The sequence below is a fragment of the Mesoplodon mirus genome (genome assembly GCF_964341445.2).
Source record: "Mesoplodon mirus genome assembly, chromosome: 17".
Lineage (NCBI taxonomy): Eukaryota > Metazoa > Chordata > Mammalia > Artiodactyla > Ziphiidae > Mesoplodon > Mesoplodon mirus.
Genome location: NC_138993.1, coordinates 24,632,137 through 24,649,438, shown reverse-complemented (window position 1 = coordinate 24,649,438; position 17,302 = coordinate 24,632,137). Strand labels below are relative to the sequence as shown.

General features: G+C 37.4%; 1 protein-coding gene across 4 annotated transcripts in view; it reads right to left on the bottom strand.

The window, feature by feature from the left end:
• VWA8 (von Willebrand factor A domain containing 8) overlaps positions 1-17,302 on the bottom strand; it is a 369,162-nt gene that overhangs the window by 185,878 nt on the left and 165,982 nt on the right. For all 4 annotated transcript variants that reach the window (XM_082602373.1, XM_082602374.1, XM_082602375.1 and 1 more), the window contains exon 21: positions 5,154-5,230. In XM_082602373.1, coding sequence (XP_082458499.1) covers positions 5,154-5,230 — 77 coding nt within the window. The remainder of the gene's footprint in view (positions 1-5,153; positions 5,231-17,302) is intronic.

Genomic DNA, 17,302 nt, shown 5'->3' with positions numbered 1-17,302 from the left:
ATTAGAATAAAGACCTAAGAGATATTAAAAATGACTTTGTCAACTTCTATTACTCAGAGATGAGAAAACCAAGACTCAAAAAGAGATTCAAATATAGACAGCCTCAAACACATATAAAGGTTGAAAATCAATTAATCATTCATATAAAAAAGTTTAAAAATAAATAGCACTTTAAATCCAAAGAAAATAAAAGAAAGGGTATAATAAAGATAAAATAAGAAATTACTGAAATAGCAAAGAAACATACAAAAGAGACATTCAACAGTGCCAAAGCTGGTTGCTTGAACAGACCAATAATACTGATAACTCCTGGCAAAACTGATCATGAAAAAAAGAGAGAAGGCAAATAACCAATACCAGGAATAAAAATGATAATATCATTTCTGGGCCTAAGGACATTGAAATATCATAAAGTAGTATTATAAACAACTCTATGCCAATAATTAGAAGACAAGGAATAATTCCTAGAAAAATAAGATTTATTAAAACTTTTTTTAACGCCTTTATTGGAGTGTAATTGCTTTACAATGGTGTGTTAGTTTCTGCTTTATAACAAAGTGAATCAGTTATACATATACATATGTTCCCATATCTCTTCCCTCTTGTGTCTCCCTCCCTCCCACCCTCCCTATTCCACCTATCTAGGTGGTCACAAACCACCTAGCTGATCTCCCTGTGCTATGCTATTGTAAATAGAGCTGCAGTGAACATTTTGCTACATGACTCTTTTTGAATTATTGTTTTCTCAGGGTATATGCCCAGTAGTGGGATTGCTGGGTCATATGGTAGTTCTATTTGTAGTTTTTTAAGGAACCTCCATACTGTTCTCCATAGTGGCTGTATCAATTTACATTCCCACCAACAGTGTAAGAGTGTTCCCTTTTCTCCACACCCTCTCCAGCATTTATTGTTTCTAGATTTTTTGATAATGGCCATTCTGACCAGTGTGAGATGATATCTCACTGTAGTTTTGATTTGCATTTCTCTAATGATTAATGATGTTGAGCATTCTTTCATGTGTTTGTTGGCAATCTGTATATCTTCTTTGGAGAAATGTCTATTTAGGTCTTCTGCCCATTTTTGGATTGGGTTGCTTGTTTTTTTTGTTATTGAGCTGCATGAGCTGCTTGTAAATTTTGGAGATTAATCCTTTGCCAGTTGCTTTATTTGCAAATATTTTCTCCCATTCTGAGGGTTGTAACTATTAAAGCTATTATAACTATAACTATATTGTATATAACTATATAACTATAACTATAACTATATTATAACTATTATAAGCAAAAGGCCTGTTTACAATGAATGTGATGGTGACACAGACCCAAGAATAATTACTAAGTACATGTTATATTTCTTTGCTTCCTTTCCTGCTGATTGTATTAACTAACCTTCATAATCTGCAATCAGAATTAATTGAGCTAGCTCAGCCTAGCTCAATATTTCTTTAAAAATATTCTAATGTCCAATATACAGAAATCTAAAAACTGCCTCACCATACAAAGGGACCCTCATATAAAGTGACTTTCATATTTCTGAGCATAAATTTGAGAGCTGATTTCAACCTCTGAAGTCATCCTTAAGAGAAAAGTTGGTTTTCTGCTTGATTATTTTAAAATATAAAATTTAAATTCATTTGTCTTGGCTCTAATTTGTAAGTGGCATCAGTATATACTTCCTTAAAACTTTCAAGTAATTACGTATTTTTAAGAGCACCACTAAACAGTACAGACTACTAAACACAATGAAACCAAAATGAAAGAGATAAAATAGCACAAATAAGAATGAATAACTGCAATGCTCACTGTATCATCCTTAAAACATAAAATATGGGTCTTGCCGCGTGTCTTGTGGCTCAAAAACTGGAACTGTGATATGTTACAAAAAAGTTATTCAGGTGAAACTAGCAAACATTTTGATTCTTTCATTATTTCCCCCAAACTTTGTTCATGTAGAAGAAAAACTGGTGGAAAGGCTTAAAGGTGAGGAAAAAAAGGAGTTAAATTTTTTAGATTAAGTGGAACATGAAAGACTGAAATAATCACAAACAAGAACAGTATTGCAGCTCCTTAAAGATAGAGATTATGTTTCTTATTTCTTTCCATATCTCCTAAAACACCTAGTCCTGTAATCATGACATAGTAAATTCTTAGAAAAAGAAAAAAGGTAAGTTGAAATTCCTAGGTTTACATAAGGCATAATTCATATAAAGAAGAACTGTGAGATGATATGGGAATAGGCTAGAAATTTTCTGAAGCTATGAATTAGGTGAGCTATAGAAGTTTAGGAGTTGAGATGACCTTGCCATGCCCTATTAAAATTAGTAAATTAAAATTTGTACAAATTTTGTTAAATTTATTCCTAAGTATTTCCTGTTTTTATGCTATTATAAGAGGTATCTAAATATTTTAATTTTCCCATTGTCCATTGCAATTAGATAGGAATACAACTGATTCTATACGTTGACCTTGTATCCTGTGACCTAGCTCAATTTACTTTTTAGTTCTGATAGTTTTTTCTTTTTTTTTTGATTTCTTAGGGTTTTTAATATACACAATCATGTTGTCTCTAGACAATTTTACTTCTTCTGTTTAAACATATGTGCCATTTATTACTTTTTCTTGCCTTACTGCACTGGCTAGGACCTCTAGCATAATGATGAAAAGTGAATATCCTTGCCTTTTCCTCAATCATAGGAGGAAAGTATTTAGTTTTTTTTTTTTTTTTTACCATTAAATATAAGTTAGTTATACGTTTTCCATAGATGCCTCTTAACAGGTTGAGGGAGTTTCCTGCTATTTGTAATTTGCTGTAACATTTTATCATGAATGAGCACTGCATCTCACCAAGTGTTTTTGTTTGTTTGTTTGTTTATTTTTTGGCAATGACTGAAATGATCACATGGCTTTTCCTTTAGGCTGTAAATAGAGTGAATTAAATGATTTGATTTCAAATGTTAAACCAACTTTATATTCCTGGGATAAAACCCACTTGGTTATGATGTATTATCCTTTTTATATATTGTTGAATTTGATTTAATACTTGTTAAGGATTTTTGTATCTATGCTCATGGGAAATACTGAACTGTAATTTTCTTATATTATACAGGTTTGCTGGTAAAAAATACTCTGTTTTTGTTCATCCAAGAATGTCTGCATTTCTAAAGAATGTTTTGCCAGATATACTATTGTATACTGACTTTTTTTTCTTCTTTTGGCTCTTTAAAAACAACTATTTCACTGAATTGTGGTATTTATTTCTCATGACAAGTCAGTCATCATTTTTATGATTTTCCTCCTATATGTAATATGTCTTTTTTTCGCTGGCAGCTTTAAAGATTTCCTTTTCAATTTTCAACAATTTGATTATAATGTACTTTATTGTGGTTTCCTGCTTATCCTGCTAGAGGTTCATTGAGCCTCCTGGATTGGTGACTTCATGCTTTTCATCAAATTTGGAAATTTTTTCACCATTACATCTTTAAATATTACTCTGCCCCATTCTTTGTCCTTTTTTTTTGAAACTCTAATTGCCCATATGTGAGACTGCTTTTTTAAGGTTGCTATTTCTGTACTGGGAATTCCTAATTATTCCCTCATTATGTTCATTCCCCCTTTATATGCCCTTTATATGCTTGAACATATTTAAGGCAACTGTTTTACAGTCCTTGTCTGCTAATTCTATCATCTGTCATTGTAGGGTCTATTTCTATTGACCATTTGGGGTCTATTTTCTGCTTATCTGTATGCCTAGTAATATTCTATTGAATGCTTCATATTGTGAATGCTCTGTTGTTAAATGTTTGGATTTTGTACTCTTCTTTCATTGCTCGGTAAGTTTGTTCAGCTAAGCAGTTAATTCACTTCTGAATCAGCTTGATTTTTTTCAAAACATTTTCCCCCAACATACATCCCCTTAACTTTTAAAATCATTTTGTATGAGAAAAACTTACAAAATAGGGTTAAATAGCAAACATCCTTGTTTTTTCAAGTGTTATTTTTAAACTTAGTAAGGGTAGGCATAAAGTAGCTTTTACTCTAGGGGCAGATCGATCCTACTTCTAAAGCATAAACTTTACAGGGTATCTTGTGAACACCAGGAGTAAGTTTAATGAAGTCTCTTAACCATGTGGGAGCTCTGGTAATTGTTCAGCTCACCAGTCCCTAGTGGTTGTTCCTTTCCCAGTGTTTGTGAGTCTTGTCCAGTTTTACAGTTCTTTACTGTGGTAGGACTAACCTGGTACTAGTTACTCCATCACAGCCAAAGGTGTAAATGCCAAGAAGGAGTTTTTGACCATCTCTCAGCTTCACTTTGGTCCTCTTCTCTTTCTCCTTTAGTCCACTAACTCTACCTTCTTTTCTCCTACATTTTTCTCTCAAGAACACATCATTATTTAGTGAAAGGATCCAAATCAGAAACCAATTCTTGTAACTCAATCCAGTGTTATTTCCACTACACGATATTTTTGTTAATTTCCTGGGATTAAAACAATAACAATTCAGTCTACTTTTAAGTTGCTTATTACTTGGTATATTCCTTGATTTTTTTTCCTCTCTCCCCTTTGGTAGATCTGCTGCTTATATTTTATTTTTAAAATATTCAGAACAGGTTCATTGATAGAGCTAAAAACAATCCATGTTGAGAAAATCTATTTGACTAAAAGCTATCCCTGGACCAGCATTCTGACCACGCAAAATTAAATAATCCACAAAGTGTTTTCAAGGAAGGCAAGGAGACTAATAACTTACTGCTTCATAGTTTTGACTTCCTTATCTCACACCTGAGATTCATATAGCTTATGTTTCTCCTTGTGAGCTATTTTAGCTTCCTGTTAGAAAGTGGGCTTAGTCTCTACATATTTTTCTTCTAATTTAAGAGCCTTTATGTTGATGAAAACTGCTTTCTGAATGTAATGTTCATCACTCTTTGTCCACAAAATATCTATTAATTCATGTTTATAAAGCATTAGTCACTTTAAAAATAAATTTTGCATGGTTTTATTACCTCTTAAGGAGAGGAGAGATAACAGTAGGAGGAACAGAAATGACACTGGTATATTAAAAATGGGCCTTTAAGAAAGTATTTTTTAAATTGTACTGGGAGCAAAATAAATGACTAAACCAGATCTTAAGAGGTTGTGGGTTTTATCCTCTTACCTGTGCAGCTGGATATATTCTCGAGGTCTGTTGAGCAGGTGAAGGAATCTATCAACAATCTTGTTTTTTCCTACGCCCTGTAATTACACAAAGAAGCATTAAAAGTAACTTTTGTCTGGAGGTAAAACAAACCAGAAGAATCTCTTACCAAAATCTACTCACTGTTTTAGCTTATTGTTAATGAAAACCAAACGAGTAAACGTATACAGCACATCTTCTAGGACATAAAGGTTTTTCAAAAAAAATTTTACTTCTAAATACACTAGCCCTAAGTTCTTATTTAAAAGGAAATTCATAATTATTTTTAGCCTTCTGTGACTTGTTTTTTCTATTCTATAATTTTACACTGACATGCAGACATTAGAGCAGAATATTATCTATTTCAGATGTGAAGAATGGCATTAAAGGAAATCAAGTAAGTGTAAAAACAATGATTTTTCTAATCAGCTCTTCAGAAGTGTGGTTTTCGTTATATAAAGATAAATATAATACTGTACGTCTGTTTTAATCAAACACTAATTTCTTCTCCTTTTATCCTACTTTTTAGTCCTTTAAAACCTTGGAAACCTAAAATTATAACCAGGGTTTATTAATAAGTCTCAACTATATCTGCTCTTCCTAGAAATGCCCTCATTTCTCATCCTCACTTACTGATGGTGAGAGTTGCTGTCCTTTCGTAGCAGACAGACTGTTAAAAATGGAATCCACTCCCATGCTACTGCTCCATTTTAAAGTCTTCACTTAGAGGTGGAATACTCTATTAATGGGATGTAAATCTTTTAACAAGTGGGTTGTGTGGGAAGAGTAGAAGTAGTTAAAAAAGCTGAGTTCTGTAACATATGTTCCAGCAATAAATAACACTTACTGATTTCTTATAATGTTTACATTCGAATGTATGGTAAAATAGCTATGTGGGCTTTAAATGGCGTGTTGCAATCAACATAAAATTTTAAGTAAATAAATTCAGGTGAGTAAAATGTGTGTTGATATATCAGCTCTGTTCAAGAAACCTAGAGAAAAACATATATCATAAATGCACTGTAATGTCAGAAATACAAAGGATTTCTTGAAAGAAACAAGTCACGAAAAACTACTATGGGGAGGTCCTGCTCCCTCCCCACAGAATCAGCCATGCCTTTTCAAACTCCTCCTGAGCACTGTTTTAGGAGCTTACAAGTCCCATAAATGTAGGACAATGCAATGTGAAGTCCCAGGCTGCCACTAAGAAGCTCTTTTGCTATGTCTTATTTAAATATGTTTTAAAAAAAAATTCAACTGAGTAAATTTTAAAGACCTTATTTTTTTAAGTAAATTTATTTATTTTTGGCTGCGTTGGGTCTTCGTTGCTGCACGCAGGCTTTCTCTAGTTGTGGCGAGCGGGGGTTTCTCTTGCTGCGGAGCACAGGCTCTAGGCGTGCAGGCTCAGTAGCTGTGGTGCACGGGCTCAGTTGCTCTGCGGCATGTGGGATCTTCCCAGACCAGGGCTCGAACCCGTGTCCCCTGCACTGGCAGGCGGATTCTTAACTGCTGAACCACCAGCGAAGCCCCTAAAGAGCATATTGACTTTATTCAGTGATTCATGTATTGGGCAGCATCCCATCTAGCAGACAGAAAGGAGCTCTGAGGAACTATACAAAATGAGAGACTTTTATAGGCAGAAGGGAGCAGGACAAGGAAGTTATACTAGCAAAATTGTTATACTAGCTTGGGACAAGGTCACTTTCCTTTAGGGGAAGGCAGGGGGTCTATCGGGCAAATGACCTCACTAGTGCTGATCAGTGATTCCTCATTGGCTTAAGATTCCATTTCTGGGAGAGGCTGAAACTGTTACCTAGTTAAGTCTGGGTTTTGTGACGTAGGATTTAGCATAAGTGACTCCATCTGGGGCCAGTTGTCTTGTTTTTAACAAATGTTAGGGTCTTCAGAACTCCAACCTCAGACGTCTTCTAGTTCCATATACTGTCTCTGGGAATCTCACCCACTCCCTCCCACTCCCTTGACTTCAGTCATCACATATGGCTCACACTTCTTTCCTAAGCTCTAGCTGAGATGAGATTCCCTATTCCTAATTGTGAACTGAACTTCTGCACCAGATGTTCATACTAAACTCATTATGCTTCCACCCAGACTTACTCTTCTTTTCTTTTAACCCCAATATAACAGTATTGTCATGTACCCAGCTGCTCAATGAATGAATCTCGGAATGTTTTTGTCTATCTTTTCCCTGATCTCATTCAAACTGTCACTAGAATCTTTGTAGTCTCCATTTGCAAAACTTTTTTCCTTCCTTCCTCCCTCCCTTTCTTTTTCTTTCTTTCTTTCCCTCCCTCTCTCCCTCCCTCCTCCTCCCTGTCTCTTTCCTTCCTCCCTCCCTCCCACTCTCACTCTTTCTCACTCTTTCTCTCTCCCTTTCCTTCCTTCCTTCTTTTTCTTTCCTTCTTTCTTTTTCTTTCTTTCTTTCTTTCTTTCTTTCTTTCTTTCTTTCTTTCTTTCTTTCGTTCGTTCTCTTCTCTCCCTCCTCCCTTCCTTATCTCCCTTGTCTAATTTATCAACTGTTTTAGCACCTAACATTATAGGTACTGCACTAGTTGAGTAGGATACAATGGTAAATAAAATAGCTACAGCCCTTGAGCCACACTCATAGCTTACAATCTAGTAGGAAACACAGACAATTAAGCAAACATAATAGATATACATGTGATAAGTGTTCTGCTGTGGGGCATCCAAAAGGCTTGAAGACTTAACTAAGGGCTCAGGAAGTCCCACTATGCACAGTGATATTTCAGTTGAAATATCAAGGAATTAAAGAGGTAAAGGGAAGGAGCAGAAAGAGGAGTGTTCCAGGAAGGGAGAACCCTATGTGTAAAGACTTGTGGGTACTAGTGAGCTGGAGAGCTGGACAGGTCTGAGGGATGTCAAGCAGCAGGAATGAGGAAGGGTGAGAAAGGAGGCTAGAGCAGGAGGCAGGGTCTAGCTCTGGGAGTCTTGGAAGCCACGTAAAAGCATTTGGACTGTTTCCTGAAAGCACCAAAAGGCCACTGAAGCAGAGGAGTGATAGGATCAGATTTTCATTTTTGGAAAATCACTCTGGTGAAATGATCCAGCAGAGAGCAAGACTGAAAGCAAAGGAAAGCCGTTTGGAAACTCCTTAGAAAGCTCAGGCAGGAGATGAAGGTGGCTTAAAGTAAGGAGCAGAGAGAAATGAATGTATTTAAGAGATATTGAAGGGAAAGAACTCACAGGACTTGGTGATGGACTGGATGTGGAGAAATCAACCTTTCTGTCTTGGGCCACAGGGTGGAAGGTGATGCTACTTACGACACATGAAATAGGGGAGGGCAAGTGCATTTACTGGGTGGGAGAGGAAAGTCTAGTTTAAAAAAAGGCAGTTTAACTGTGAACATGTTCACTTTGCAGTGCCTGCTTCCCATATCTGCTCCTTCCTGTCTAATTCTCTGTCACTACTCCAGGGCAGCCCATCATCATCGTGCTCTGACTCCTAGAAAGGGTCCTCTTTGGTCTCCCGCCTCCGGACTTACAACCGGCCAGTCCACAATTTGTTTAGTTATTTTTCTAAAACAGAGATCTCATCAGGTCATTTCTGGCTTCATTTGAAAAGCTCTGATTATTCCTTCAAGGAAATGCTAAAAGCATGACCTAGGAAGGAATTTCTGTAAATATCCTGAGCGAAAGGAAACAGTTACAGCAATTTGCTCTTTCCAGTCATCATTTTCACCTAGAACAGAAAACCCTCAGGATTACTTTTTTTTTTTTGCGGTACGCGGGCCTCTCACTGTTGTGGCCTCTCCTGTTGCGGAGCACAGGCTCCGGACGTGCAGGCTCAGCGGCCATGGCTCACGGGCCCAGCCGCTCCGTGGCATGTGGGATCTTCCCGGACCGAGGCATGCACCCGTGTCCCCTGCATCGGCAGGCGGACTCTCAACCACTGCGCCACCAGGGAAGCCCCTCAGGATTACTTTTAATTGAATAAATACATAAATAGTATCTTATTTTTCCATCATAAAAACTACACATGTTCATTTTTCTTAATTGTAAATTTCGAAAACAAAACACTACCCAATGTGCACCTGCCAAAATAAATCTGTTACCGTTTTCATTTTGTTCCTGTGCATAGTTATCTTTATTTACTAGTCATTATTCTGTATATACAATTTGTTTCCTTTAATTTTAAAAAGCACAAAATAAATAGTTTTTACATCATAATTGACTCTTACTGAGGAAAATATTCAGTGAGTGAAAATTTAAAAAGGGAGAAGCAACCTGTAGAATGAGAGATTCTAAAAACTATAAATTGTCTCATAAGGATGACACTTACTGTTATCATTACCGTCCCATCCCATTGTGATCTTTGTGACAACATACTAGAAAGAAGGACCTTCACAGAGGTAGGAGTCACACGGCCCTTTACAGGGTTAGGAAGAATAAGGGCTATATTAAGCCCCACAGACACGAGGACAGGAGATAAACCTGCTTCCAGCTTCTGTGAGAGAAAGGATCAGAGACATGACTTCAAGAACTCTGAGGGCTTCCCTGGTGGCGCAGTGGTTCAGAGTCCGCCTGCCGATGCAGGGGACATGGGTTCGTGCCCTGGTCCAGGAAGATCCCTCATGCTGTGGAGCAGCTGGGCCCGTGAGCCATGGCCGCTGGGCCTGCGCGTCCAGAGCCTGTGCTTCGCAACGGGAGAGGCCACAACAGTGAGAGGCCCGCGTACCGCAAAAAAAAAAAAAAAAAAAAAAAGAACTTTGAAAGATTCTGGGACTCTTTCAACGTTCTCAGGCTCATTATTTCAGTTACCCTGTTTCCTCAGAGAGAAGTAAAATCCTATAAAGAAAAAGAGCATGCCTTCCTGGACTAGAAGATACAGGACTGGGAAAGTCTATCCATATCTTGTCAAGCGGGGCAAGGACCAGAGTAGGAGAAAAGGGCTAAAGAGGAACGGAGAGCAGACAAGAGAAAATGGGTCTCGGGGTGGGATCTGGGCTAAGAGTAATTGTCCTGGGACGGAAATGTTGAAGGATCCCTCACAGCGGATGAACTTGCAAGCGTGCCATGCTGGCCCTCTGCCAAGTCTCACCCAAACAGCAGCCAGCCGTCTCCAGAACCTTTGTGTGGCTGCTTCTTTGCTGAGGTTGTTTTTTCTGACTCGTTTAGGCTGCCTTTCCCCATCTCTCTGCCATCTTCCACTCACTCCTTAGTGTTCTGATGAAATGTCCCAGCTTCTCTGAAGCTTTGCCTGACTCTCCCAATGCTTTCTCTCCTTCAACTCGGAGCACCAGCATAGTTTCCTCTTCGCGTCCCTAAACCACTGTCTTTCGCAGGCCTCACCACACTGTACCTTAGTAATGTGTCAGGTGCCTCGGCAGAAGGACACACCCCTTGAGGCCGGGATCGGCCCTCTTCCGTGTCCCTCTCACCGGCACACACATGTAACCTGTGGGTGATAACTATTAACATTTGAGGAAAGGAACGAAAAGGAAAGGGCAGTCGTATGATGTGCTCTTGCTAAAGGAGGTAGAAACCTCTTTCAGGAACATTCTGCTCCCTTTGTGTCAACAAAGAGGAGGAAAATGACATTTATGGAGCCCGCTGCTACATGCATACACGCTCTTTCAGTGCTTTACCACTCAAATCCTCAAGCCAGCCATGTCAGTAGGAGGTAATGCTCCTGTTTTAGAGAAAAGCAAACTTAAGTTCTAAGCAATTAAGACCCTGCACACAATGGGATTTTGAAGGTAAATCCACTCTGACTTAAAAGATTGGGCTGTTTTCTGTTTCACTATATGGCAAAACAGAATGTCAGGAGGTTGCCTCCCTGAATTGCTTTACATGAGAGTTTATAGGCTAATGTCGTGGAGTCAAAAATCAGTTACTCCAAGATTATAAAATAGTCTAAAACATGTGTCCAGGAACTCCCTGTATGGTATCCAAGGTTCAGGAGGGAGAAGGTGAGGAAATCAAGCTGGAACTTTTCTTCTGAAGTAGCTTTTTAAACGGACACCAAGTGAGTGTTTGCCACAGCCGGTGTTCAGCTTTCCCTCATGCTCTCTGAGGCCTCTTATGTTTGGGCCTTCCTTCCAGTTCTCCCTAATTCATCAATAACTTTCACAGCTCAGTTTGTATAATACTTAAAGACTTTTTTCATAGGGTCCTAATTTTCCTTTTAGAAAAGCTACTGTATGGATATCATCAACAAATACCAAGTGCAGTCAAAAATAACAACGAGAAAACTAACATTACAACAGAATCAGGAGAAATAAATTGAGGCTGCTTTTTTATAACCGTAAAATTTCCATCAAACGTTGAAACTTCTAATTCTTTGTCCAAAGTGCCTGAAAATATACTCATTATACTAGCAGTTGGGAGACTCAGACAATAATCCCTCCTTAATCTGTCTCAGGTGCAGGTTTCTACCACCATCTTTATTCATTTGAATAAAGAGGGCCTAGACAAGCTGATCTCTAAACACTATCTTATTCTAATATTTTAATCCAATAACAAAATGAGAGGTCACTGCTTTATGACTCACTGGAAGTTTCTTATTTTCCAAATTCTGTCAGTGAACATGCATTACTTATGTAAAAAAATTAACACTAAATAGTACACAATCCCAAACATTTCCATAAATGGGTTCCCTGTAACAGAGTCAGAAAACGGTACCCGGAAGTCAGACAAAACGACATGCTTTTCAATCGCACTACCAGTTTGCATGGCTTTAAACCTACTTATAAAGTTCCCTGGCAAAGTCAAAACCTCCTTTTCAAACAGGAATAATAAAATCCACCTCCCTGCACTTTCCCTTTGAAATAATGTGTTGCTATAAATGGCAAAGATATATTCTTTGGTAGTTTGGTCATTAGGTATGACCAAAGCATCCGTAACAAATACTGTGGGGAAAAAAAATCAATGTGTCTACAAAAGTAATATACAAATTCAGAACAAAGACAAGAAAAATATTCACTAAGAAACACTGGACAGATAAACTGAATGTTAGAGAGAATATGCAGCATGGCAAAGAATTTCCATATTGCAATTCAGGCAACTTCATAGCAAGAGGTTTGAGAAAGGATACAAAATAATGTAATATAAAATAAAGATGAGTGTCATTATATTTGATGAAACCAAATATTCCATAGGACTCCTAGGCTGCTGTAGCTACTAGAAACAGGGCACATTTAGTTATCAAATTCCCTGCTGCCACTACCAGCTGGGGACACAGGTGGGAAAATTTCTGGACAAACTGTTCAGCCCCTCTACAGATATTACCTAAGTATTCTGGCATAGCAACATGGTATATTTCTGATGTGACACATTAGCAATCTGCCAGGGCTCAGTTCAAATGATTAATTAACAAAATTCACACATTCTTTAATTTTGGCAATAAAATATTCACAGCATCTCAATACTAAATAATTCAACAAACATTTAATAAGCCTATACCAGGAAAAAACTAAGTCCATTAATTACAAGCCTATAATTAATAGATGGTATGAGATACAAAGGATTATATAGAATTATGTAATAACAATGCATATAGAGTCCTCCTTAGTGAGTATTAAATGTATGTTTACTGATTTTCATAGTGTATAAAAGATTTCAAAATTAAATGCTATGAAAATTCAGGGAAAAAAGCCTGGGAAGAAATTCAGAAAGAAATTTCTAGGGCTTCCCTGGTGGTGCAGTGGTTAAGAATCCATCTGCCAATGCAGGGGACACGGGTTCAAGCCCTGGTCCAGAAAGATCCCACATGCTGTGTAGCAACTAAGCCCGTGTGCCACAACCACTGAGCCTGCGCTCTAGGGCATGTGAGCCACAACTACTGAGCCCTTGTGTCACAATTAATGAAGCCCATGCGCCTAGAGCCCGTGCTCTGCAACAAGAGAAGCCACCGCAATGAGAAGCCTGCTCACTGCAACAAAGAGTAGCCCCTGCTCACCGCAACTAGAGAAAAGCCCTCATGCAGCAACGAAGACCCAACGCAGCCAAAAGTAAAATAAATTTATTAAAAAAAAAAGAAATTTCTAGCCTGGAAGAAATGAATATGGTTTAATTTCATTATGTAAATTAATCAAGAAGTTAAATTGGCTTAATGAAATTTACTTTAGAAAATACTTCCTCATTGGAAGTTCATTGATATTGGTATAATTCTGATAAAATGTTCATATTCATGAAACTGGGTCAATACCTCTAAGGATAAAGAGAACAGGAGAATGTATCTTTCAACTTTCAAAGGGACTCAGGAGGTACATCAACTACATGCAATGATCATGCTTTGTTTGGATGCTGATTGAAACAAACCAACTGTAAAATGACACTTTGGAGATAACTGAGGAAAACTGAAAATAGGGTATCAGAGTATATGAAGGGGTTATTATTAACTTGTTAGGTGTAATAATGGGATTGTGATTATATTAGAGATAAAAACTGAGCTACTGTAAGAAAAATGCATTATGTAAAAGAATGATGTATTAAAAGATAACATATAGATAATATGTTCAATACAGATAAAACAAGATGAACAAAATGCTGATAATTGTTGAAACTAAGTTATGGGTACAAAGGAGTTCATTATTTACCCTACTTTTTATAGAATATGTTAAAAAGTTTCATAATAGAGAATTTTAAAATGCCCTGTATGTATGTAAAGCATAGTTCCTGGCCTATTATAAGCACTCAACATAAGTGAGCTATTATACACTATTACTCTTGTCGTTGTGTTACTAGTATAAGAGAGTGTGGTATGGTGAAAAAAGTGCATGACCTTTGGAGATCTGCGTCCTAACTCAATCATTAACTAGCTATGTGATCTTGAGCGAATATTTTAACCTCTTGAGTTTCAGTCTGCTTATTTGTAAAGTATGGAAAATAAAAATATTTATCCCAAAGCGTTGCTATAGAACTAAATGAAATGATTTTTTAAAGTATATTGGAAGTTATAAAACATAACAATTATTACTATTTTTAATCCTTGCTCATAAGAAATTTGTAATTCAATTGTAGATGAAATTAAAAAATCACAACAACCTTAAAAGAAAGATGAATTAGATAGTGATAAAATACTATAAACGTTCACAGGAAAACAAGATTATTTCTATTTGGGGGTGTCTAAGACAGGCTTCATAGAGGAAAAAAATCCGAGCTCTTGAAAACTGTAGGATTTTCATAGGCAAAGATGAGGGGAAGAAGCACCATATGAAACAAACAATATGAAAAATGGCTGGGAGAACAAAAGGGCATAGTATACTTAGGGAGGGTAAGAACTCTGATCTGGAAGAACTAGAACTATACAAGAAGTCTGCAGCCAGGTCATAGGTTGTTTTGAGTGTCCCTATGAAAGAGATTTTATCTGATAAGCAAAGGGGAGCCACTTTCAACTTTTAGCAGGAAAATATTAATAAAATTAAGAGTTGCTTTCTAAGATTTATCTCACTGCTGATAGGTCAGAAAGTGCCATGGAATTGGAAAGAGTACCTAAAGAATCAGTACTCTAGAAACATAAAGCACATGGAAGTCAAGACAGAGAAGGCCTCCCCTATGAAAATCAGCCAGAGCTGACTCTTTATTTATTTATTTTCTTTGCGGTACGCGGGCCTCTCACTGTTGTGGCCTCTCCCGTTGCAGAGCACAGGCTCCGGACGCGCAGGCTCAGCGGCCATGGCTCACGGGCCCAGCCGCTCCGTGGCATGTGGGATCTTCTTGGACCGGGGCACGAACCCGTGTCCCCTGCATCGGCAGGCGGACTCTTAACCACTGCGCCATCAGGGAAGCCCTGACTCCTTATTTTTTAAGGAAGACAAAATATATTAGAATTTTGGTAAAGGTAAAAAAAATAGACGGTGGAATACAAGGACGGCTTAAGTATAAAAATTTCACCAGAGTGCTATTTATCTGTTAAAATGATACAAAGGACTTGCTTCAAATGGAAAAACAAAAAAACAAAAAAAAAAAAACGGTTGACAAATCTGGCAAATTATTGGACTCTATTCATGTAGAAGTAATTGTGAATTATTAGTTGTGCCTCATTAAATATAAATTAAATTTTGATGACTTGCTTTGCAATTTGTCTAACATCAGAAATCAGGAAACATTATATGCAGATGATTAAATTTTCATTTCTTAAAACAAATACTATATATTTTAAAAATAATTCTTAAGTAAGGTGGGTACCTGAGCATTTTAGAACGCCATATTACTAAAATATTTCTTCCTTCAAGTAACTGATAAAATGCAGCTGCCTCTCAAAACTTAAGTATTCTTATTCAGAAACAGAAGTTTATTCTTAAGGAGTTTTGTTTTGTTTTTTTTTTTTTTTTGAGGTTACACGGGCCTCCCACTGCTGTGGTCTCTCCCATTGCAGAGCACAGGCTCCGGATGCGCAGGCTCAGCGGCCATGGCTCACAGGCCCAGCCGCTCCATGGCATGTGGGATCTTCCTGGACCGGGGCACGAACCCGTGTCCACTGCATCAGCAGGTGGACTCGCAACCAGTGCGCCACCAGGGAAGCCCTCTTAAGGAGTTTTTAAACAACAAAAACATTATGCACCTATAAGCTGAATCTATAACCCAAAATATTCACAACAAATACTTTGTATATCAAATAGAATATAGCTCTGCAAATCAAAAGAAAATAAGATATGGGGAGGAAGAAAGCTTATTCTTGAGTAGAGTTGTGACAAAAAAAGCATTACTGGCTTGAAAGTAAATAGCCATTTCTCTTTTTTCCTTGTCAGTAAAGCTGAAATAAATAGAAAGTCATGCTATGATTTTTTTAAAAAGCCAGCATGAGACTCCTAATTGCATGAAAGGTACATGTAATGTTATAATTACAGTAAGTAGAAAATAATGCATGTAGCAGCATACTAAAGTGGTTCTATGATATGAAGCATTGTATACTTAGGGAGCATCAAACGTGTAATTTCAGGGCACCCTATCCCTTTTGGCTGACAGGCAGCAATTCTGCTTCATTTACTGGACGGTCGATGTGCTGTGCCATAACATCCCACAAAGAAAATTGAAAAGATTAAAAAAAATAATTTTATTTCACCAAAAGAAGATGTGGCCTACTTTATTTTGCTATGGTAAGTGATTTTATAGACTTGTTTTTAGCTTCCCAACAGTTATGAAACCTTGTCTAACGTCAAAGATTCTTAGAAAAGATAGTATTACATGGAAAGAAAAGATGGGATTAGGCTCAATAAAGATGATAAACCTTGAGATACCTCAAAATCAACACATATTCCCTTTTATTTCATTGTAAAAGTTGCTACTGGTAACAGCAATCTTTCAAAACATCTCTAAATTGACGACTTCGACTATTGAAAAGTTTCTTTCATGAACTTCAGCCAGTTTTTAGTTTGCAAACAGAAGGCTGGGTAAACTGTATCAATCTATAGACAGTTTGTATTAACAGCATTCATTATACTTTATTGTATAATTATAACAACCCACTACTGGATTCTCTGCCAATATTTAATCCCCAAAGCTTCAATTCTAACTGACTTGTTTTTTTGTTTTGGGGAGTTTTTTTTGAGTAGTCATCACGTAATGTTTTAGAAGGAGAAAAGGAGCCTGGTCAATTGCTACAAATGGCTTACTTAGTTTCTAACTAAATCATGTAATTGAAATAGGTGTTTTCCCAGAAAGTTGTCACTTTTCATTTGAGGGAAAACACCAGTGACACTACCCCGTGACAGCTGAGCATCAGTAGACCTTAACTTACCAGCTGTAGCTTCACTTCCTGGTCTTTTTCTTTTTTCATTGTTTTGGTTCACAAGACGAATAAAGGGTGAAGATGAGAAGGTGTGTAAGATATTAAGGTACTGAAATACCACTGATAAATAAAGTAGGGTGTTTTCAAAGGTATCGACGGAGGACCTGAGTTACTATGACTGCAAAAGTACACACTCCTGAAAAAGATATCTCCTAGATGATCAGGACTCGGAGGAAAGAGAACACATAACTGCATACCGGTCCTTAGAAAAACACATCTCTGTGGGGTACTTGCTCTGCATTTGCTGGCAAATACTACAGATGGCTCCTTCCCCCTCCTACACACCAAATGGAAGCAATCAAGGGTCTAACTGTAATGACCCTTATGCTAAGTGAAATAAGCCAGATAGAGAAAGACAAAT